The sequence below is a fragment of the Phlebotomus argentipes genome, unplaced genomic scaffold (genome assembly GCF_947086385.1).
Source record: "Phlebotomus argentipes unplaced genomic scaffold, Phlebotomus argentipes genome assembly contig_15, whole genome shotgun sequence".
Lineage (NCBI taxonomy): Eukaryota > Metazoa > Arthropoda > Insecta > Diptera > Psychodidae > Phlebotomus > Phlebotomus argentipes.
This window is the reverse complement of record NW_026776181.1, coordinates 16,306,434-16,329,660: the sequence shown is the minus strand read 5'-3', so window position 1 is coordinate 16,329,660 and position 23,227 is coordinate 16,306,434. Positions and strand designations below refer to the sequence as shown.

The 23,227-nt window shown below is 45.9% G+C and overlaps 6 protein-coding genes across 7 annotated transcripts; 3 read left to right on the top strand and 3 right to left on the bottom strand.

Moving 5' to 3' along the window:
- Nucleotides 1–101: 101 nt before the first annotated feature.
- LOC132262946 (L-dopachrome tautomerase yellow-f2) lies at nucleotides 102–4,736 on the top strand. The gene is made up of 4 exons (XM_059762455.1): nucleotides 102–366; nucleotides 1,581–1,720; nucleotides 3,465–4,159; nucleotides 4,307–4,736. Exons 1-4 carry the CDS (start codon nucleotides 167–169, stop codon nucleotides 4,559–4,561), a joined length of 1,290 nt encoding a protein of 429 aa, XP_059618438.1. The 5' UTR covers nucleotides 102–166; the 3' UTR covers nucleotides 4,562–4,736.
- On the bottom strand, nucleotides 4,718–5,562 carry LOC132262948 (uncharacterized). The gene is made up of 2 exons (XM_059762457.1): nucleotides 5,428–5,562; nucleotides 4,718–5,366 (listed from the first exon to the last, which is right to left on the bottom strand). Coding segments are annotated over exons 1-2 (546 nt in total). The 5' UTR covers nucleotides 5,429–5,562; the 3' UTR covers nucleotides 4,718–4,821.
- Nucleotides 5,563–5,765: 203 nt separating this feature from the next.
- Nucleotides 5,766–7,711, top strand: LOC132262945 (pyruvate dehydrogenase [acetyl-transferring]-phosphatase 1, mitochondrial). Its single transcript, XM_059762453.1, has 4 exons — nucleotides 5,766–6,031; nucleotides 6,100–6,288; nucleotides 6,374–7,254; nucleotides 7,356–7,711. Exons 1-4 carry the CDS (start codon nucleotides 5,924–5,926, stop codon nucleotides 7,561–7,563), a joined length of 1,386 nt encoding a protein of 461 aa, XP_059618436.1. The 5' UTR covers nucleotides 5,766–5,923; the 3' UTR covers nucleotides 7,564–7,711.
- Nucleotides 7,650–9,254, bottom strand: LOC132262944 (methyltransferase-like protein 17, mitochondrial). The gene is made up of 2 exons (XM_059762452.1): nucleotides 9,128–9,254; nucleotides 7,650–9,073 (listed from the first exon to the last, which is right to left on the bottom strand). The coding sequence occupies exons 1-2, from the start codon at nucleotides 9,170–9,172 to the stop codon at nucleotides 7,712–7,714; spliced, it is 1,407 nt and encodes a 468-aa protein (XP_059618435.1). The 5' UTR covers nucleotides 9,173–9,254; the 3' UTR covers nucleotides 7,650–7,711.
- A 32-nt stretch (nucleotides 9,255–9,286) lies between these two features.
- LOC132262941 (serine/arginine repetitive matrix protein 2-like) lies at nucleotides 9,287–12,928 on the top strand. Its single transcript, XM_059762449.1, has 5 exons — nucleotides 9,287–9,428; nucleotides 9,508–11,065; nucleotides 11,122–11,220; nucleotides 11,366–11,598; nucleotides 12,440–12,928. The coding sequence occupies exons 1-5, from the start codon at nucleotides 9,420–9,422 to the stop codon at nucleotides 12,443–12,445; spliced, it is 1,905 nt and encodes a 634-aa protein (XP_059618432.1). The 5' UTR covers nucleotides 9,287–9,419; the 3' UTR covers nucleotides 12,446–12,928.
- Nucleotides 12,929–13,045: 117 nt separating this feature from the next.
- LOC132262943 (uncharacterized) lies at nucleotides 13,046–22,711 on the bottom strand. Of its 2 annotated transcripts, XM_059762451.1 has the most exons (5): nucleotides 22,484–22,711; nucleotides 18,597–18,966; nucleotides 14,482–15,113; nucleotides 13,830–14,295; nucleotides 13,046–13,766 (listed from the first exon to the last, which is right to left on the bottom strand). In XM_059762451.1, the coding sequence occupies exons 2-5, from the start codon at nucleotides 18,634–18,636 to the stop codon at nucleotides 13,435–13,437; spliced, it is 1,470 nt and encodes a 489-aa protein (XP_059618434.1). In that variant the 5' UTR covers nucleotides 18,637–18,966; nucleotides 22,484–22,711; the 3' UTR covers nucleotides 13,046–13,434. The 2 variants fall into 2 exon arrangements, with proteins under 2 accessions (XP_059618434.1, XP_059618433.1); XM_059762450.1 differs by lacking the exons at nucleotides 18,597–18,966; nucleotides 22,484–22,711 and adding an exon at nucleotides 16,792–17,028.
- Between the last annotated feature and the right edge of the window lie 516 nt (nucleotides 22,712–23,227).

Genomic DNA, 23,227 nt, shown 5'->3' with positions numbered 1-23,227 from the left:
TTTGCGATCCGATACCTGGCGCTGCCCCTACTCTCAGCCGCGATCGCTGGGCTCTCAGAGCTCCGGACGCCAGTCGCCGATGACAAAACCACGGCTCGCCTTGACCAGAACAGCCGTGCGCGCAGCTCCAAAGTGTTGTTGATCAGAGAGTCCGGATCGTGAAGTCATGCAGTTGTGCTGGAAGTTGTGTGCAATCCTGGGCCTCCTGGCCACCCTGGCCAGCGCCAGGCTGGAGGAGGTGTTCCGGTGGAAGGAGATGGAGTACGAGTGGCCGAACGGAGTGGTGCCGAAGGACTACAATGGTCGGCACAATCTGCCGCTTGGCCTGGACGTGTGGCGAAACAAGCTCTTCATCACGGTGCCGCGGTAAGTTAACACATGCGGTGGTTTTGTGAGAAATATTTGAGGAATTCCACCTGTTCTCAGACCATGTAAACACCATCAATCGCATAACTTAAAGTCGAAGGCAGAGAATATTAAATATTGAATGATGTGGAACACATAGAATTACTTCCCAGGTCATCGTCTTTTGGGGGCTGCTTTAAAGAGATTCAGCAAATCTTTTCTCACGATTTAATTTAATCTTATGTGTTGCGCTTCCATAATTTTCAATTCAAGTGCAAATGAGAAGAGATAATTTACAAAAATACAGCAACAAATCACTCTTTTTTCATTCACCTCTGGTTACAAAGTGAGAAAATGTTGCCTTTTTTCGGCTGTTTTTCATCCATTAATTGAAAGATGCTGAAGAATTTACTAGTTTTTGCTTTCTTAATATTTTCTTGTGCCATCAATTAATTACTCCACAGCAATTACATAAATTATCGAGGCGGTCTTTAATGCAAACATCATCATTGACCTTCGTGAATTACATGCTTCACGTTATTCATGTTGAGTCTATTGATTGAATAATCAGATGCCTCGCATAGCTTATCATGTGTGGAGTTTTTGAAAATTATGCGATTGTAAACTCAAATTGGAATGGCAAAATCGCTGTAATTAATTTACATGTTTGGCACTCATCCTGGGCGTTTTCCCATCACAATCAGCGGCACTCAACAGTCCACGTAATTGCTCAACATTGAGATGCACTAATTGGAAATATTTCCACTCATTTGCCTCGTGCAATTTTATAAATATCATACAAATAATTGTGGATATTCTGGTCAACAGTGACACAGTGCAGGGACGCGAAGAGCATGGCAAAAAGCATCGGTTGAATTGAATTTATGCCATGGCCCTCGCGAATTGACGCCTCTCTCCCGATGTTTGGCATAATTTTTTCCACAAAAAAAAAGAAGCTTAATTGAGCATTTCACAATGGCCGGAGTTTGTCAATTCCCTGCTCTGGCACTGGGCGGAATTATCAATCACAACTGCGCGCGGGTCTTTTCGCGCGCATAAAAGACCGGAAAGATATGGAACATGGATTGCAAAATTCAGCACATCATCACCAGAGAATTAATCCGCGAATTTCCCCAAAAATATAATTCGTCACACTTCACATTTGCATGCACGCGACGTTCTCACCTAACGATCTCTCATTCTTCTCTCTTCGTCCCGCTGGAAAACCCCAAAAGCTGGAGAGATGGCGTGGCTTCCTCGCTCAACTACATCGACCTGAACAGTGGCGTGAGTTCCGGGAAATTGCGTCCGTATCCAAATTGGGAGGCGAACACACTACCTGTTGATCATGAACCTTCAGCAACCACCGAAGGGCGTGAGTATAATTCTCCTGAGACAAAACCCAAAGACATGCAACAACTTCCGAGCACTGGCAGACCTTCTGCCCCGAACTTGCACTCCAATATTGCCCACAACACGAAGCTGTTCAATGAGAATCTGTTGGAGCTCTTGAAATGCCTGAATTTACCGAGAAATTCACATCATAAAGCCACACTGTTAAATATTTTTACCACACTTCAGGAGAAATGAAATGACTTTTGAGGCCAAAATCCAGAATTGAATGGCAAAATACAGCGTCAGGGGTGAAAAATTAAATTAATTCCATTATATTTTTCCGCAAATTGACACATTTGCAAATTATTTTACATAAATCAGCCGACAATTTAAAGTTTGTTTGATGAAAAGCTTCCCATGAAGGGGGAAATAATATGGCTAAAATCTGTACTTCATAAATCTTTCCAATCGCCTAAAGTATCATAACCTCAAATTTAGGAGTTTTTGTCCCAAAAACAAGCAATTTTTCCTTTTTTACCCTAAAAAAACTGATAGAAAAACAGTATTATAGAAATATTTGAAGTTTCCAGCGGATATTTTGATATAATTTAATTTTAAATTTCTCTTTAAAATGCATTTTAGAACATAACCTAGAAATTACCTCCAGATATCTGAAAGAATGCTTAAAAGAAACTTATTCGGGATCGATAATGAGCAGAAATTTTCTATTTAAAATTAAAAAATCAACCAAACAGCGCTTAAAATAGACAATTTTGTATCCTGAAATAGTATTTTAGAGGTTATGATCAATCTTAGCACAATTAACACAGTTTTAAACTAAATACTTGTGATTAACAACAGATTTAATTATTATTGTTCTAGTAAATGCTGAAAATACTAGTTTAGGCGCTGGAATGAATGATTTTGGAGATTATTTAGTGGCAAAATTTGTCTTAAATTTATAAAATAACCTAGAAAAATGTAAAGAACGATTCTTTTTCTCCAATTATTGCGTTATTTCCTTTAAAAAAAAATGACTTTCGAACGCATCATATTGAAAATATTGAAACACTTCCACTGAGTTGTACACCACTTCTCACCATAATATCTCCCCCTTGTCATTTTTTACAACAATCACAACTTTTTGAATTTTCAGATAAGTTTTAAAAAACTATCTTTGAAGAATCTAAGACAAACTTGTAAAATTATCAAGATTATGCGTTAAAAAATGATAATTTTATACCAAATACTCTACAAAAATATCTCTTTAAGAGAATTTTAAAACAAGTCTTGAATACTTTGATTTTTCTACCGCAATATCTTATATTACACATAAATCATATATCAGTGATGTTGATTTTCTTAATTACTTGTGACTTTTATTATTATTATTATCTCTGTTTTCATCGACTCACTTATTATTTATGGAGTTTCCCAGAAAGATTGAAAGCGAGCGCGTGGGTTTTAAACATCCAGCTGACAAGAGTAATAAATATTACTATTTTTACACGTGAAAAGCGGTGAGTGCGAAACCGGTGGAAAGATCATTGATTCTGGGGATTTCCTCGCGACAAGCGGAGCAACATAATGAGATTGAGGAGATTTCCGATTCAATTCTGGAGGTGTTTCACTGGGGAATTTCGCATGAGCTGTTTGATCTCCAGAGATGCGATTGAGATAAGATTGTGATGTGGATAAGATGGGCGTGAGATGCACGTGCTTATTACATTTGCCCTTATTAGATAAGTTTTTTGTAATTAGTGTAATTAATGGGTGTTTTCCAGCGCCGCGCGATCGACTGGCGGCCGCATCGCTGCCCAAGGACGTGGAATCTTATCCAGTGAGGAATGATTCCATCATCTCCACGTTCAGGATTCGCGTGGACGAGTGCGACAGATTGTGGGTGGTTGACACGGGATTGGCAGACATTCTGGGCTCTCCCAAACAATTCTCCCCACCGGCGATTGTCATCTTCGACCTGAACACCGACGAGTTGATCAGGAGGTTCGAAATTCCCAGCGCCAGCATCGACGATGACTCCTTCTTCGCCAACGTGATTGTGGACGCGGACAAGACGGACTGCGGCAACAGCTTCGCCTATCTTCCCGATCTCGGCGCCTATGCCGTGATAGTTTACTCCTTCAATGAGAACAGATCGTGGCGCGTGAAGCACAATTACTTCCACTTCGATCCTCTACAGGGCGACTACAACGTGGCCGGCGTGAACTTCCAGTGGACTGACGGGGTGTTCGGGATGGCTGTGGGCAAGCCGCTGCCAGACGGAAGTCGCACGGTGTATTTCCACGCGCTGTCCAGCACCAAGGAGTTCGCCGTGTCCAACAGAGTGCTCCAGAACGAGTCTTACGCCACCGGAGACAGTCACTACCATGACTTTAAACTCCTGGGCGATCGCGGGCAGAACAGCCAGTCCACGGCGGAGTTCTACGACCCAGACACCGAAGTCATCTTCTACACACAAGTGAGTATTTCTCTGGAAAGCGTCGGAAGCTCCGCCCCCTCGAATGCCACGCCCATTTGCATTTCATTGACAAAGAAGCTTCTTATCTAATCTCTCAATTATTCAGGCACAATTTCAAACATTTTACTTAACAATGAATGATTGCAGGTCAACAGAGACGCTATTGGATGTTGGAACACCAACAGAGCGTTCAATCCGGACAATCAAGGCCTCGTGGACTCGGACTCTGAGGCTCTGGTCTTCCCCAATGACCTGAAAGTGGATCCCAGTGGCACTCTTTGGGTGCTCTCTGACCGCATGCCCGCCTTCATCTACAAGCAACTCGATCCGCAGCAGCACAACTTCAGGATCCTCAGGGGAAATACCAAGCAGCTGATCCAGGGAACTCCTTGCGATCCCTGAAGTGTTGGGCAAACAAGTTAAGTACATTTTACTGTCCTGGACAGTTTATGGGTAGAAAATCATTGTTTCTCTAAAAGGAATTTACTTTATCACACCTTGATAATGTCTAGGGAAGTCTTAAGACAAAAACTCTACATGAATTTTAAATACAATAAATCAAAAAGAGAGAGAAAAAGCCTTTTATTTGCCACAAGTCGATGCCAAACACACAATTAAAACGATTAAAACTGTTAAAATCGAATGTAATACACAAAACACGGTTAACTTGGTCTGGGTTTGCTCATCTGCGGATCCTTCATCTGGACGTCCGTCGAGGTGGCGGTGAGGAAGTTCTCGAACAGGATGCTGGAGATCTTGGACATTGTGGTGAAGCGCGAGGACTCGTTCATCCGACGCAGCATCGTCACGACGAACTGCCCGAAGAGCTCCACCTCGGACGGATTCACCCTGACGCCGTCCATGAGGCCCTTCTCGTAGGCACTCCTGTTCGCCATCACTTCCGCCTTCGTCTCAATTGGCACCCGGCTGAGCTCCTCGAGCGTGATCTCGGGCGTCGGCGGCCTCAAGTTCACGTACTCCTCGAAATCCTGCACGTACTTGTTGTACGACGCGTCAGGCGGTTTGATATTGCTGTGCTCGAGATCGTCCAGGTAGTTCCTCAGGCCCAGGATGTTCTTCAGGCGCTCGTCGTTGGAATTATCACTGCCCTCGGCGTTTGATTCCTCTTTCGGTTCTGCGTCCGTCTCCGGAGCCAAATGCTGCAGCTCTTCTGGCAGTTTGTGCTTGAAGCTCTTCTTGGGGAACACTACAGGAGGCAAGAAAGTGTGATTAGTTCTGGGATAAGGAGAGATTTTCCGTGAAATTACTTGCATTCAGAAGAGGAGAGATCACGAATGGACTGATGAGTTGCAGTGATTTGAATAAACTGGAGGATTCAACACTCAATCTTTGTCTCTTCCCAAGGGATAACAGTTATGGGAGGCTTATCAAATCACAGAGAAGAACAATTACTCAATACTTGGCCATGATGTGTACTAAAATCTTCCCTCCTCGACCGTTTCTCTTCAAACCTTATCACTCCAGCGCCCGTGTTCGCCACCAGGTGCCGCGCGCGGGCGACCTTGCGAGCGCTCGCGCGATTGTCGCAGAGTGAAGTGACACCCTTCGTCGCGAACACGCGTGAAAACGTAAATATAAATAATTTGGCGTGATTTGCGCCTCCTCCATGGGCACCATTGACCTGAGAATGTGAAAATCCTGCGTGTCATCTTCCCCTGTTGCGGTGCTGTGTTGTAAAACGTGCGGAGGCGCAGAACTTCTCGGCTGAATTGCGTGTGATATTTCGCGGGGTCACGCCGGTGGATGGCGACCTTTGTGCGGAGATTGCGTGATTTCGGCGCTGTGGACAGATCTTTCTGGGCACACTGGCGCAAGTACCGCTCTGAGATACCCAAACTATCGCCCCACGATGTAGTGACAGCGCCGCGAAGTGGCGAAACGGGCTGTTTTTCTCACACAATCCAACGTCTTCTTTGCAGGTGAACTTGATACTGCGCGCAAATGAGTTCACGAAGGAACTGTCCGGAGGCCCGGTTCGGTACTTTGACTCGAATCAGCTGGCGTCCAACAGTCCCCTGGAGGATGCCCGGACAGAGGCGAGCTGTCTGTACACTTCGGGACTCCTCGTGGGGGTTTTCGACGGACACGGCGGCTCTGCTTGCGCCCAAGTGAGCGAAAGATTAGAGATAAGATATCGCGACGATTCACGTGAGACTGGAATTTCCGACATTCTTCTTCTACTCCCTGTTTCAGGTGTCCTCCAAGAGAATCTTGAGATACATCGCCGCCAGTCTCATCGCGCCCACGGAGCTGCAGAAGCACATGGCCAGGGATGCGAAGAGCTATTCCTTTCTGCAGTGCCACAACGATCGGCTGGAGTTCGTGCCCGAGATCAGAGACATCTACGAGGAGAGCTTCAGTCGCTTCGCCCAGGATCTGATCGCCACGAACGCCAGGACGTCCGTGGAGGACGTGATGGAGCGCGCCGTGATGCGCCTGGACGAGGACATGTCGCGGGAGGCGATTGAGCACACGAGCGTGCGGACTGTGGCTGTCGCGATGTCTGGCTCTGTGGCGTGCGTGGCTCACGTGGACGGATGCCATCTGCACGTGGCCGGGACTGGAGACTGCGGCGCCGTTCTGGGCTCCGTGAATGACACCACAGGCCAGTGGACGGCGCGGAAGCTCACGAACGAGCACAATGCCCAGAACGTGGGCGAAGTGCGGCGCATCCTGGCCGAGCATCCGGCCAGCGAGAGAGACACCGTGATCAGAGTGGATCGGCTGCTGGGCCAGCTGGCTCCGCTGCGCGCCCTCGGCGACTTCCGCTACAAGTGGCCGCGGGACACGCTGCAGAGCGTCGCGGCGCCGCACTACGGCAGCGGCGCCGTGCCGCCGCACTACCACACGCCGCCTTACCTCACCGCGCAGCCGGAGATCAAGTACCACCGGCTGGAGCCGCGCGACAAGTTCCTCGTGCTGGCCACGGACGGCCTGTGGGACGTCCTGACGCCGCTGCAGGTCGTGCGCCTCGTGGGCGAGCACATGAACGGCAAGACCTTCCTGCAGCCCCTCGAGCTGCCCGGCCGCGACATCCGCCTCGGCGAGCTGTCGCAAATGCTGGCGCACCGAAGGTGAGTGGCTCTCGAGATGGCACTCGAGATCAAATCCACACTCAATCGACAGAGATTTAGCCAGATTTAGATTAGATTGAAGACTAAGTGTGATTTTGCAGGACGGGAATACCAAAGAAGCCGACGGACAAGAACTCAGCCACTCACTTGATCCGCAACGCCCTGGGCGGAACTGACTACGGCATCGAGCACTCCAAGATATCCCACATCCTGTCGCTGCCGCCGGACGTGGTGCGCCTGTTCAGGGACGACATCACCGTCACTGTCGTCTACTTCGATCCTGAGTACCTCCAGAGCACTCTCGTGTGATTAGCCGCGCTGCCCGGTTCACTAGTCGTTTGATGGGTGTGCTTAGAGCACTTCTTGTAAATACTTCGCTAGCTTCTAGACTAGGATTTCTTATGGGAAGAACTACAGTGTTATTTATTCTCCGCCGTGTAATAAAGCATCGAATGAATCACTCTTTATCTCTCACTTCCTCCTCCGGCCGTTGCGAGCTGTCCTCTTGGCTCTCTGCAGCTTCTGGCTCTGGATTGACGATGTTGATGGGCAGACGATCGCCCCAGTTGCTCTTCTTCGCGCAATAGTAAGTCATCTTCCCCTGCTTGGCGGCTGTGAAGATGATCTCCTGCAGATTCCCTTCTTTCGTGCACATCCGGCAGATCGCGTGCTTCTTCCGCACCAGCACAGGCCGAACGATCCTGGGCCAGGAGTCCTCTGTCTGCGACAGATCTCGTGGCTTCTTGCGCAGCACAACGTAGCTGTAAGTCTCATTTTGTATCCGATTTTTCTCCATGGCCGCCAAATTCTCGTACTTCACCTCGAAATTGCACGGCGTTCCGTCGTCAGCCACTCTCCGCGGGCAGACGAATTCGTGCGGACAGGGCGAGTGGACGTGACAGTTGTCAGGATCGATCCGCAGCAGGAAGTCTCTCGCTTCGGTGATGAGCGTGAAGCCCGCCTTGGTTCCTCTCTCCACGATCACCATGTAGTGCTCGCACTTCGTCCAGAGCGTCTTCAGCGCCATCAGACGCGCATCCTTGGACGCCAGCTCGAACAGTGTGTACGCACAGATCACGAGATCGTAGGTATTTGTGGCGGAAGCGGGCAAGAACTGCCGGAAGAAGTAATTTCTCACCATCGGCTCTCTGTCAGGATTGCCCTGGCGCAGGATCAGCTCCGCCAGGTCATTCATATCCGCCGAGGTGTCCACCATGAAGTACTCGAAGATATTCTTCTTCGGCCAGACGTCAATCGTGGCCCAGAGAGCGCTTCCCACTCCCGATCCGAAGTCAAAGTAACTTCTTGGGCAGAAATTCGCGTCTCTGTCGCGAATCTCCGTCAAAATCTTCACCATGGCCGCATATTCCGCCGGACTTCTGCCCAGGAGATACTGCAGGGACTTGTATGTGTCGTACTGGATGCTCTTCCAGGAGTAAATCTCCTGTCGAAGACGAGTCTGCACCTTCGAGAACAGCGTGTTGTTGGCTTTGTGTCTCTCCGTCTCTGTCATCTCGGCGAAATTGAACTTGTGCTTGGCAATGAGCAAATCCCGGAACTTCTCCTGCTTCGCCTTGATCTCTGCCGCTGTTGGTGGCGGATGTCTGCTCCAGAGATACTTGTTCAGCGCCTGAGCGTCATTGCGAATGGAGGCGATCGGGAAGTCCTGTGTAACTTTGGGTATTGTCCTCTCGAGAAACTCTGGCATCTTCACAGTCTTCACTTTAATGACTCCGGGATGCTTTCTGGGCTTGAATTCCACCGTCTCCAGCGCCTTGGCCACATTCTCCTCCAGATCAACTGACACTTTTGTGCCGAACTGCAAAGAGAAACTCCTGAATTCCACACGGGAAAAGCCACTCTGGTGTCCTACCTTGGCGGTGCGCCTGAGAAAGAGCGGCGTGAAAGGGAATTTCATGGTAAAAAGTAGATGAGGAAATTCTGCCGAAAAATCACAGGCCGCAAATGCAAAACAAACACATGGCGTTTGACAGTTGCTCAGTTTCTTCGATTGGCCGCTGTTGGCAGCCTTGCGCCAATGTCAATCCGCCATCTTTTACAGTGGCTTTTTTCTTCGAGAATTTCTTCAAGTTTTTGTGACGGGTTTTCACAACGAAATCCCACGTATTTTCTATCCATTTATAGTGCATTGTGTCCCCCAAATCATGAGAAGGGTGAGTAGAGTGTAGTTTTGGTGACATTTCAACTGGAAGTGCGTGAAAAGTGACGGTGAAAATTTCCTTCTGTTGACAGAGAATGTCGTATGATGATGACGAAGATATCGATGCTCTGCGTCTGGCGGCTCTGCAGAGTCTCAACCACACCCGGAAGCCCATCTCAAATCCCATACAAGTGGTGGAGTCCGTGGTGCCGCACCACAAGCTGCGATTCGAGGAGGAGATCTTCAACCGAACGCACCCTGGAGGCCATCCGGAAGCCACTTTCTGCCCAGCCGAGAAGATCAGCGTGTTCAGTGCCTCCGGAACGACCAACGGGCAGTGGCACTCGCCTGCTGAACAGTACGTGCCGCCGTACGTGGCCCCCGGAGCGCCCACAGATGTGCAGCTGTCGCCGCGGAGCGCGGCTTTTGTACAGCAAAACACGTCGATTTTGCGTCGTCGGAAGGGCGACAAGTCGCCCAGCGTCACCCCGCCGCTGTACACCGCCCAGGCGGGTCCCTGGGACCCTGTATCGCCCGTATTCTCCTTCCGCTCGCGCACGCCTTCGCCTCCGTCGCCCAAGCGCTTCTACTCGCGCTCGCCCATTCGCCGGGAGCGCTCCATCTCGCGCTCTCCTCCTCCTGCGGCTGACATCTACCGGCTGCGCCGACGGACGAGATCCAGAAGCCCGCTGGCGAGACGTCAGTCGCCCAGATTCGCAGGACGCAGTCGGAATTCCTCTCCGCGGCCGGTGAGATCGCGAAGACAATCGCCGAGAGGAAGTCCTCCGCTGAGGGCCGCCAGGAAGCCCTCGAGAAGTCCCGTGAGAGTGCTGCGGCATCGCTCGCAATCGCCGCCGGCGTCCAAGCGGACCAAATCGCCGCTGGTGCGGAAACCGCGGAGGCCCAGAGAGGCTCCGGCGGCCAGGAGACGATCACCGGACAGACACGTCGGTGGGAAGTACAAGAACGACAGGAGGCCGAGAAATCCTCCTCGAGAAGTGAAGGAGGAGAAGAAGGCAGCTTCGCCCAGGCCGAGGCGACGCTCAAGGAGTCGAACTCCGCAGGGAGACGCGAAAGTGGCTGAGAAGAAGGCCGAGGAGCAGAAGCTTGAGGTGGAGAGCAGCGGTGATAAGGTTCCGGAGGAGAAGGAGAGGAATCCACCCTCAAGTGGCGAGGAGAAGGAGGAAGTTGAGGATGCGAGTGAGGGAGAAAATGGGGCGGATGAGATTGATCTGTTCGCATCGGAGGAGTCTGAGTCTGAGAATGAGGGACGCTTCAAGTCCAGCAGCAGCAAGAATGAGCGTCCGACGCAGGCGACTGTGTCCTTCTCGAAGCTGGTGACAGAGCCTGTGGCGAGTTTGACGGAACTCAAGGAGTTGCCGGCACTCTCGAGTGTCGCCAGTGCGCCGCGAGAGCGCAGCGACAGGCGGCCGGAGAGGAGTGGCCGGGAGTACAATCGCAGCCACCGGAAGCGCGGCAGGGATCGCAGGAATCCGCGAAGGGAGAGAGACTCAAAGTCCGGAGGCGGAAAGGATGCCGACAAGGATTCCAGATCGAAGTCCAGCACGAGAAATCACGGAGAATCCAACATGAAAATGTTCAAGTCAACATTTCAGGCTGTCGTTGTGAATGACGCGAAGAAGCCATCAGGTGAGTGGATTTATTGGTGGGAGTTTTGATGGTTTCTCAAGTGGAAGTCTTTGCAGATTCCTCTTCTGGTGATGCTTTCAGCGAAAAGGTAGTCAAAGATGTGGACAAAAGGAAGGTTATCCAAATCAAGAGGCCAATATTCAGGGAGACGAAAGGTAAATGCTTTTTCTGTCACTTCAGTGCTTTCTTTGGCATTGTTTTTAACCACTCAAGGTGCTTCAGAATGACAATTTGAGTCTTTTCTGCTGTTAATTGTGCTTTTTTGTTGCATTTTTGATGATATTCTGACCGTCTTTGCAGATAAATCCGAGGCGGATGTGCAGCCAAATGGTCAGACGACGCTGGGAATTGGCGAGGGAAAGGTGAAGAAGTCGATCCACTTGCGCCTGGGCGGCTATGCGACGCCAAACGGAGAGCCGTCGTCATCGCTGAGCAGCGTCCTCGCGACGACGTCGTCCAAGTCCATCAAGAGCAGCAGCAGCAGCAGCAGCAGCTTGGCGAGTGTGAAGAAGTCCTGGAAGACGTCAGAGAAGGTATCAATGAAATATTGCCTAATGATTCTTTCTAGTATTTCCTAAGCAAGTCTCAAGCGCACACAAACAACTCAGCCAAGGGTGAGAGAGAGAGAGGGAGAGATCACTCAAGGAGATCCCACTTTTCCGGTTTTCTCCTCCCTTTTGCCACTGTGTGACCTTCCTTAGTTTTTTTCTTTTTTCGTCCTCTTTATGATTTTTCTTTTTTGCTGTGTCTTGAAGATTCTATAGTCAAATTGAGTGTTTTTTCCTTTCCTTGTTGTTCCACTTAGAATTTTTTATAGTTTATAAGAGACTTTTAATTGTAAGTAGATTTTGAGTCGTAGGATGATCTTTTTCATGAGGAATTCTTTAGGGAAATCATGTGTAAAGAGACTCCAAAAGTGATGAAAAACAGGTACAAAAAGCAAAATATGATGTTGTGATAAATTAAATTGATACCAAAAAATATGCTAATTGATGAGAGACTGTAAATGACTTTTTTTTTTTACTAGGGCCAATTAATTGTAAAAGATTGAGTGATAAACTTGATATATAAAGTTGATTGTATGAGAAAAAATTTATATACTTTTCTAACTCTTGTAAAATTGTTAGATAAAAAAGAGAGAGAAAAAATGGTATTTTTTGTAAAGATTCTTAGGCTTAAGTGTAAAAAAAAACATCATTTGGATGAAGAAGTGCTGTTGTAAAGAATTGCAATGTAGATGATAAGGGAATGCCTAAGAGGAGAATTCTCGTGAGAGAAAGAGAGAGAGAGAGAGAGCGACATTCTCTCGAAAATCTGTGACTAACGGCCGGAGGAAATTGATTTTTATTCTTCTTGGATCAATTCTATTGTCAGGTATAGAGAGAGAGACAGAGAGAATGAACAAAAAGCTATCAAGCTTGAAGCCGAAGGAGGACAAAGACCACAAGACACACACACACTCTCATCGGCTTTCTTGCTAATCTGACTCGCGATCATCAAAGGGATCATCGGAACACACTGGATTTTGTCTCTGCAAGAAGTTACCTGAGGACTAATCGACCAAGAGGGATATTCGGCTGACTCTGATTTTGCCTGCTCGGATGGACAAATTCTCCGTGCTTCACGAGTGTGACAACGCATGTCCTGCACGCCCAACATTGTCTCCTCACTCACGCTGAACGTCCGCCAGACGCTGTCGACGGAATTATTGCCATTATAAGTCAGCATCACACGCAACTCTACTTTTCTTTCTCTGTTCAAACAAAAAAAAATCAATGTATTTTGTATATAATGTGAACTTTTCAACAACAAAAAAAACAAAGATGTACGGCAAAATGTAAAAATAAAAAGATAAAATTTTAATGCTTGTTTTCAACTTGGTTTTCAAGATTATCAGCATTTTTGGACGAAGAATCTTTGGATCAATATGGGAAGTCAATGAAAAGATACTGATTGAAGGGTATAAAGTGTGGCCAGAGTATCCCGATTAATATCCCTGGAGATCTTGTGGCGGGAATGCCACTGTCATGGCGGTCTTCTCCTTCTGACGAGATTCTCGCTGCTAGCATTATTTGACGGTAGAGGCAGCACTGAGGGTGACGCGGAGAAATGAATCTGAGGTGTCTTAATTTAACATCGGCTGTTAAATTCAATCAAATTCGTTCTGTTTCTCCATCTTTGCACTCGATTGTTCCTTATCCTTCTCTTCCTTTAATTTTGTCTTGAAATTCCAATTTGTTAAGTTTTCTCACAATTCTGATTTATTTTCACTACATTCTCTTTCAAAAAAATGCCTATTAAATACAAGAATGTCGCGTTGTCACTCGTCTAAGTACGGAGAGGGAGAGAGAGAGAGAGCTGTGCCGAGCCTACTTGGGCGTCGGCGCCATCTTTCGGCTGAAATACTTCCATGCAAATTCTATCGTCCACGCCGCGCAGCACGTCATGATGCAGAGTGTCTGCGCGTGGATGCAGATCGGATAGCTGTCCGTCATGTCGCGGATGACGCCAATGAGTGGCCCCAGAGCCACCACGAAGATCGCCTTGCCCACCATGTGCCAGCCGAAGGCAGCTGGCAGCTTGTCCAGCGTGCAGTATTCGGAGACCGTGAGCGTGAAGTTGCTCAGCGCGGCGCCCCTGAAGAAGCCCGAGATGGAGAGCCACACGATCAGCTCAGTCCAGCCAGTCTGCTCGGCAATGACTGCAAAGATTACCAACTGTAAAGCTTCCTTCTTCCTGGAGGATTGATTTGCAAGGAACTCACTTGATCGCGTGATGCCCACGAAGAATATGGCCACCATGAAGACGTGCCGCTTCGGGATGATGAGCTTGTCGCAAATTGGCGGCAGGATGACGCGCGCCAGGATGTCCGTGATGGCTGTGACGGACAAGCAGAAGGCCACGTCGGCTTTGGGATAGCCGAGATTGGCGAGGAAGAAGGGCGTGACCATCTTGAAGTTCATCTCGGCCACGTAGAAGATCGACAGGCCGAACAGGATGTTGAGATAGATGCGATCGCGCAGGATGTCCAGATCCATGATGGACGAGAAGCGCTTCCAGAAGCTCTGCTTCTTCGGCTTCAGCATCTGCAGCCCAATCTCAGACTGAATCGTGTTGATTGAGCCAATCTTGGTGGGCTTCGTGAAGGAGTTGAGCGATGACATTCCCACGTGAGTCTTCACGCGCCGAATTACTTCATAGTCAATATCTTCATTGTCATCGTCGCCAGTCTGGAGAGCAATTTGCACAGTGATATATTTATAGTTAGAGTATAAAAAGCCTCCATTTTCTTCCACGCATGTGAAATACAGAAGCTTCATTCACTTCTCATCAGCAAATATTTGCCTTTTCCGGGGGAATAAGAACGCGCGATCTTGTGAGAAACTCGTGATGAAATGGACTGATTCTCTACTTACATTGACGTGGATCTGCAGATAGCTGCCGGCGAAGTCGAGGTGTGAGAGATTAGAGATCACAGATTGCTTCCGCTTGCGGATTTCCATGGTCATCTCCTCATTGGACATGATCCTTGGGAAGGTGGGTCGCTTCACCATGCCGTTGCCGCTGCTCAGCGTCGTGCTCATGGCCATCTCCGAGAAGTTCTTCTTCATCCCATTCACCACGCCCAATCGGCTGATCTTCCTCACTCTCTCCTCGCCCATGTCGTGTGCCGGGAATCTCTTGTTGTCGTACAGGAGCGTCGTGATCTCTGGCATCTCGTCCTCGTCGTCCTCCTGGATGGGCTGGATGGGCTTCACGGTGTCCGGCATGGGCACCATCTCGATGTCCACCTCCTCCTCCTTCAGATGCCACTTCGCCGGCTGCAGCAGCGTGGCGCCCACGACGGCGTGCAGCGCCAGGCCGGACAGCAGCAGAACGGCGCCGCGGAAGCCGAACGTCTCCAGGAGGATTCGCACCAGCTGCGGCATTATCAGCATGCCCAGCGCCGTGCCGGCCATCGAGAGTCCCACAGCCTGTCCGCGGCGCTTCTTGAAGTAGTGATTCAGCGCCACGAAGGCCGCCGAAGTGGCCAAACCAACGCCAATGCCTGGAAATCAATTTGCAGCTGAATTAATAACTCCCATTCCAAGAAATGTGGGTCAAGAGGTCCAAACAGATAAGACGATAGCAAGTCTTTAAGCTCTGCTAGACTCAATTTTAACTGCCAAATATCAAAGCATTGTCACGAGTGTCACGCTCGTCACGCGTGAATGAAAAATTAAGCTCTTCTTCACTCTTGTTTTTTTTCAATATAATTCCATTGGGAGCAGCAATTAAAGGTTGCAACAAGGGCACATTTACAGTGTGATAACGCTGATAAAAGTCTCTTATTGTATCATAAATTCATTAAATACTCCGCAACACTTGTATAATGTCTTGTGGAGAATATATCTTGTCAATTAACATCCAATAAAACTATCGAATTGTAAATTAGCACAATTTCGTTGCGCAAGAATGAACTCATTGTCACGATCAGTGGAAAGTAATTTGCTCTATCGCTTATTTGTGGGTGTTTATGGAATAGAATTAGTGTCTTTTTGGTGTCAATAGACATTAAGTCACTGAAAGTGGGGAGAGAATCAAGGGGGAGACAATATGCCCTAAATCTGTACATCACTTTTGAACACTTCCAAATTTGCCTGACACTTTAATATTCAAATTATAATGAATTTCTTAAGTTTCTATTCGATATTTCGGTAAGAATCGACTTAAGAACGCATTTTTGGACATTTTTTACAAACATAACCTCAAAATATCAATTAAAAGATTTTCAAAAACATAATTTGGAAGCTTTCAAGATCACAAAATTAACTCAAAACTGTTGATTCTGAGTCAAAATTGCCCAAAAAGCTTTCAAAATGAACATTTTTCAAGTCTAAATGAATATTTTTGAGGTTATGTTTGATCTCAATACAATTGGTCCTGTTTCTTGGCGTCTAAGGCTCAGAAAAGCTCTGTTTATTGCATGTAAACGGCGTGAGCGTAAGAATTGATATGCTAGAATTCGAATAATTCACAAAACCTGTCCGTAAATCGTTACATAACCTAGAAAATGACTTTTATTATTGATTTTTGCGTGAAAATCGAAGGAAATCCAAAGAATTGGCTTAATTTGTCAGTAAATTAAGCACTTATGAAAGGAATATTAAAGGTTTTTCAACACTTCCAATTCTTAAGTACTTCCGCTGAGCTGTACACCACTTCTGACTGTGTTATCTCCCCCTTGGTGAGAACAATTGCAGCAAATATGAATTAATAATAATAGACGACAATAGAAAGGCAGGTGGAGTGAAGTTCACGAGAAATCGCGAGTGTCACACAAAAGGAACCTGATAAACTGCGACTATCTCTGCAGGTTATTGATTGGACACTTTATCAGCGGCCGCGAAGTTCTATCAGTGAAAAAAACCTCCCACGAGTTCAAGGGAACATTCTGCAATCCTCGAGGTTTTCGCATTGCGCATGCAAATGGAAGAAGTGCCGATGAAAGAGCATGTCAATGGCCAATGCAATCACGTGAAGCCCATACTAATTGATCAAACTTAATTGTATCCAACTGGAGATCACGTGGAAATCATGATCACATGAGGCATTCTCGTTTTTCAGCATCGCGCATAATTGTCTCCCCATGAATCGCGATGATTCCGCGAATTTATGCCAGAAACGAGATCTTTCAGCGATCTTTGGTCTTTTCGCGCACAAGCTTTGACGATATTCAGACTCACCGTTGATGACGCTGTACGTGGCCAGGATGTGTGGCATGCTGGAGGCCAGGGAGGTGAGAGCGAGTCCCAGGGCGCACAGCAGAGATCCCGCCATGGCGACCTTCCTGTAGGAGAACTCCTTGAGCAAGGGACCCACGAAGAGCCCGGAGAAGTTCATCATGACGTCCAGGGCGCTCATGATGATGGCAGCGCCTGTTGTGCCCACATTCAGATCCCTCAGCAGATCACCGAAGAGCAGCCCAAAAGAGGGCTCGATGGATCTCGTGGCCAGCTTGGGAAAGAGAGCGCGTCCCAAGGAGACATTCATTAAATCTCAATTCACACATCAAGTGACTGAAACAAACAGTTTGTTTGCACGAATAATTGTGAGGACCGTGAGGAAATTTCCTAGAGAAATGGCCAGTTTATTTTTAACTCCACCACGCCGAGACGTGTTCGAGTGCTGGAAATTTTTTACGGCCAACACAAAAATGTGATTTACGATGAAAACACTTCAAGATCATGATCGTCAGCTCATCTCAGAAATGCGCTTCCAATTTGATCGCATGTGAGGCCAAAATGCGGGTGAATTTATTTTGTCAAAGCGACTTTTTGTATACACAAATCGACAGTCTAAGAATATATTTGAGAGATGAGAAGAAAAACTCTCAACACTTTGATAGAAATCTCTCAGAGTGTTTATTGCAAACGCTGAAATTCCGTCTGGGAGATGAAAATTGGAAAATATTTTTAGGCGGCAATATTTCTCGACAGACTTTTAATGCCACGCCGATTCCCATGAAATTTCCGGCAGTAAAATATTCAATTAAATTGTCGTGTGTCTGGGGAATAATTGAATATGACGGGAATGATATTTGCAAGATCATGCGGCGTTTGTGCTTGAGAATGTTACACGACATTTGCAATAAAAATGCATCTTAGAGAAATTATACAGCAATTGAAGCTTAAGCAAGTGTTTAACTGCGACAAGGGGAAGATATTATAGTCACAACTGATGATTTCCAGACACTTCCACAGAATCTGTGCAGAATATTTATCACTTCAGACACTTCTGAACGCCTTAAAAGGTATTTTCCATCGGTTTTCAGACATCTTTGAACAGTTTCTTATCTTTTTTTCCATTTTAAGAGGTTTAAGCTCTGCAAATGCTTAGATTTTAGGTTGTAAAAACTGATCTTAACGTCTTAAAAATTGTGAGATAGTGAATAATGGAGTTGAATGGGCTTAATTTGCCACTTTAAAGCATCGACCGCGGAAAAACCTTCGCAAAGAAATGTTCTTCTTGGTTGAAGTGATATTTTTGAGGTTATGATTGAATTTAAAGCTTTTTGAACTAATTTTAAACACAAAAACTTAAATATACCAAGAAAAAGACAAATTTTTCGAGTTTAAACATACATTTTATGATTTTAGGAGTCTATTTTATTATTAGAATCTGTTAGAAATCAATCACATAACCTATAAAAGCAATAAAATCAATTTTCCAAAGTAAAATATTTATAAAATGCCGCAATTTGTTGAAATAATTGAAAATGAAGCTTTTCCAATGCAAATATTCAAAATATTCTGCTACTTCCAATTCCCAAAACTTCCTCAACAGCTGTACACCACTTCTGACCATAATATCTGCCCCTTGATCTCTAAACAATACAGATTTCAGCCATATTGTCTTCCCCTTGTAGCTGAGAATGCTTCAGATCTGCAGCATTTTGATCGAGACTTTGGTGTTATCTGGAAAAATCTCACTCACTGGAGCTCAACTCTGTCCCGATCGAAGGGCAGACGATGGAGAAATTCACACTTACATTGACGAGACTCACTCCGAACGTCGCCACCCAGCCCCATCCTCCGTCCGGGGCGACTTTGCGGGCGGCGCGCATTTTCTCCAGCTCTCCAGTCTTGTCCATCGCGCACAGAGAATCACAGAAACCGCAAAACTACCTAATTAAAGTGCACCGCATTCGATGCCTATGTGGAAAATCACTTTACAGTCACTTTAAGCACTTTTTCTTCTTCTATGGCAGAGTCGCTGGGCATCAGGAATCCTTCGTCAGCATCGCACTTTGGCGCTCTGTGGGCGATTCCAGGGAGAAAATCTCACTGTGCTGACGCTTTCTAGCCACTGAACACTGTCGTGGCGCAAGTGGAAGTCGCTGCGGTGCCAGAAGATCCATTCTGCAATGGCAAAACAGAGACGAGCGTTAGACTTTCGCAAAATTTCTCAACCAGATGCAAGCGAACGAGCACGAGTCTCGCGATAGTCATGTGAGGCGCTCGCGATTCGTCAGCTGATTCACGAGACTCTCGGCATCTCTTCTGGCGCACAGCGGAAAAACCAGAAAAGTCTGTATTTGCTCGCAAAACTTCTTCTCTTTTATCACAATGAGTGTGGCTAAAAATAATGGCGTGTGCTCCTGACCATCAACAATTCCACATACAAAATTCATTTGCCTCTCAAAACGCTGAGAGATCAAGAGCGGACTTTTGACTCATCAATTTCTTCAAATTAGCACAAACATTTAAGAAAAAAGCCCATTGATCTCTCGCGACTGCAAAATTGTCTATTTGTTGAGTTGATTAATTTGCTAGCGGAAAGTTTTCAGTTCATCATGTGGATAATTATGAGAAACTGCGGTGAATTGACGCCTTTTTGAGTGCTTTTTAAGGCGTTTAAATGATCTGTAAGTGCTGAAATATTTCCACATTTCATGAAATTCACGATTCCACAGCGCCGAATTCACCAAAAAGTCTTTCACAGTTCAATTGGTGACTCCGGGAGTGTTGTTTTCCGTCACATTCATGAGGGTTTTGCCTCTGTGTGCATCGCAGAGGAACAACGAAATACAGGGGAAAAAAATCATTGTCACATTTTCATGGTTCAACGAACAAAGAATGGGGGCTTTTTTCCTCCTTCCAGCCACGATCAATTTCTCAGTCGCTGTGCATTGGCAGAAAGTGAGCAATTGAAGTCACGAGATTGATCGCGCGCGGAGATCAATTGAAATTGTGCGCGGAGAGGCATCAATAGATGTGGAAGCTCAATTGCGCTTGGGTGATGCAATTGAGTGAAAAGTAATTGCACTTTCTAAAAAAAAACACACACACTGCAGATGAATGTATAACATGTTGATAATCTTTGAGTTTCCGTCTTGATTAAAATTTATTACCAACTGTCGCGCGGTGGGGGTAAAAACAATATGATTCACTTTTGCTTTCATTCGACAATTTGTCCGCGCCTTTTTGAATGATTCAAAGGAAAAATGCGAGTATAAATGTGAGGCCAGATAAAACCAGTGCCGAGATGATCTTCCCTCTCTGGCAGAGTCAATTTGTGTGGCTGGCGGAAGGCGTGCGCCACAAAGCTGCTGTTTGTTCGGCGATAAGACATTTGCAAACAAGTGAAAAAAAGGAGGCCGTAAATTCCCTTCCAACGCGAGAGAGGCACCAAGGGGCAGATATTCTGGTGCACAGCTTTGAAAGAAGTGTTTGGAATCGAAAATGGCAAAATATGAAGAATCTTTGCATTGCAAAAGCTCTCATTTCATGAAAATGAGGGATTTTTTACATTGTTTTGCCTAGAAAAATCAATTTGATCGCTGTTTTTTTAGGTTATGAAGATAAAATAACCCTCAAAATCATCTAATTTCTGTTTAAGCTGTGAATTTTTCTCTTTCAGCTTAAAAGTCAGTTTTTAAAAGACAGCTTAAAAGTCAACAATAACCTCAAAAATGTCTCAGAAAATTCTCTTTTTTAGGTTATTTTCACAGTTTGTACTCTAAAAAGGAAGATTCAACTTCATTATTTAATGGAAACATTGTGATATTTGCTACATTTGCTCATTTCCAGGTTTAAAGCCCTGTTTCAGTCGAATTCATAACCTCACAATTTGGTCAAAATTATTTTCGAGCTTTTTCTGAAGATTAAACTAGAAAATCAAGACGGAAAGTCAGATATCAATAAGAGAAGCGATTGAAGGAGTCGACAAAGGGATGAAAAACGCCTCAAAAGTGTCTGAAGCACAGATTCAAGGCACATTATCTCCCCCTTGAGAGGAATTTCAACGGTCAATTTTTGCATCAATTTCATCAATCGCGCAAACACGTGGAATCTTTCTGCAGCGCACAAGAGCGAAAGAATTCGCTTGAGGGTGAAAGCTATTCAATAAACACACTTTTTATCCATCGTCCCAGCAAATGAAAGTTTCCACAGTGAAGATTATCTGCTGGCCAGGCCGGCAAAAAGAAGCCTTCACGTGACGCGATGGTGATTCTCTGGGCGTAAATTTCATTCTCCGACTGATCATCTGATCCAGTGATATTAATAATATTTATATTAAAACATTCACGAAGCGCGCATTTTTTCTCTCTTTTTCGCCCTCAAACGCAATTCGACCAATCTTATCTGAGTGTTTATTTTTTTTTCTTGCACAGTCCTAACGAGAATTGTGTATGATTCAAAATTGTAAGAAATTCACTGTAATCAGCAACATTCTTCAGTGGCAATCAAACACAGCAATTGGCGTTTGCCGTGAAAGGAATGAAGAAAAGGTGAGAAAATCTCTCTGGAAATCACGATGGGCAGAAGTAGAACAATAAACTCATGAGGTGTGGAGAAGAGATAAGATCACGAGAGCCGATCTTTTGGAACACTGTAAAGCCACTTGTTGAGCCTCCAAAGCGCTCGAGTGCGGAGTTTATTGCGGCTCTCCAGAATTCGCGAAATCAAGCATTCACTTCGCCGATAATCACACTGCAACGTCAATAAGACGAATAATGCATTGTTGATTTAGTCCGTTTATTTGAATTCTCAAATTGACGCTAATTTCGCCCGCTTTTGCACGCGCGCACGCGAACGTTGACCGAATAACCTTGTCGATCGGCAGAAAATGATCACACACAACATTTCTCTTTTTGCCTGTCAATTAGAATAAGAATTCCTCTATTCTTCACCACCTGAGCCGCGCGCACTTGTAACCGGAAGCTTATTGTGAATAATAAAATAAATAGAATTGCTACAAATACACAATTTATATGTGAAATTTTTAATTGTAAAAATAGTCTTGTTAAATTTACTCAGCATTTCCGTCATTTCGCAATGAAATATATATCGACGAAAGAAGAGACTTGAGAATGCCAGTGAGGAAATCAGCTGTTGGGCACGTGCTTCTTGGGAGAAATGCGTGTGATGTCATGAGTTGGAACTGGTTGTACACACAATTGAGACCCGGGAGAAGCGCGATCGACCAATACCCCGATTTATCAGACACTCACACACATTTTCCCACTTCTTTTCTTCTTATCTTGCCAAGCGATTGACATGGCTTTTTTTCACTCGGTTTTTTTTTGTCACCGAAAATGCGTTCCAAACTCTTGAGAAGGAGAGAGAAAAATGCGTGATTCGCGCACTTAAGGATTTGGTTTTCTGATGCAATCCAGCGGGAAGTTTTTGGTGCTTCGCCGACTGGATATTCATTTTGGAAGCCAACAAGAGACTCTCGATCGCGAAGAAGCGGCCAAAGCAATTTTATGATCGGCGCGCGGCTGTTTGTGTGCGTTTTCGTGGAATAAAGTGAACTCAATTCCTAAATTCTATTTGAGTCTTTCATCGACCAGGCAATTTCATTCTTTGCGCCTTTTTTTTGCCCTCTAACACACTTCCAAAAGGAATTTAATGGGATCTTCGTCACACTCACCAAATGGCTCAGAGGCAGTGAAGAGGTCTCTTTGTTGCCGTGCAACTCACGCAAACCATTCGAGTTTTATCGCGCGAACCCAAGAAATGATTCAACAAAATCACAGTTTCGGAGATTCACACTCTTTTCTGGCGAAAATTCCCCAAAATGTAAGGAGGCACCTTCTCAGATTTTCAACTGGGGAATTGCAATTGCCAGAGGAAGTCAAGCAGCGTTTTCACTGGAACCTTTGCCGCGCGATACTGATCCGATCCAAATGCTCGAGCCGAGTCGAGGCGCTGAAAATGAATATCTATCGCGGCTGCACACAATGGAAAAGTCAGCTCAACACAGAGCCAACGAGCTCTATGGCCACCAACACGATGAAAGGGGCGACTTGTGGAAAATTTACACGATTTATACAGTTTCAGAGGAACGTCGAGGGGCCCAAAACACCGGGAAGCGCACCTCAATCTCACGTGCTGCCAGCAGAAACACCTGGAATCGCAACCGCAAAGAGGGACAGACACTGGAATGCTCTTTTCGCCGAGCCTGTGAGCATTTTAGGGATGAAATTCGACGGGTGAGTCGCAAATAAGATAGAAAATGAGGAAAAAAGTCAATTTCCAAGAATGCGAGTTGAAAATTTAGCGTTTATAAAGCTGCGAAATTTGCCAAATTCAATTCAAAATCCCTCAAAATGCATTAAAAAATATTTCAGTTGATTTTATTGGTATTTATTGGAATTTTTGACTGAATTTTATA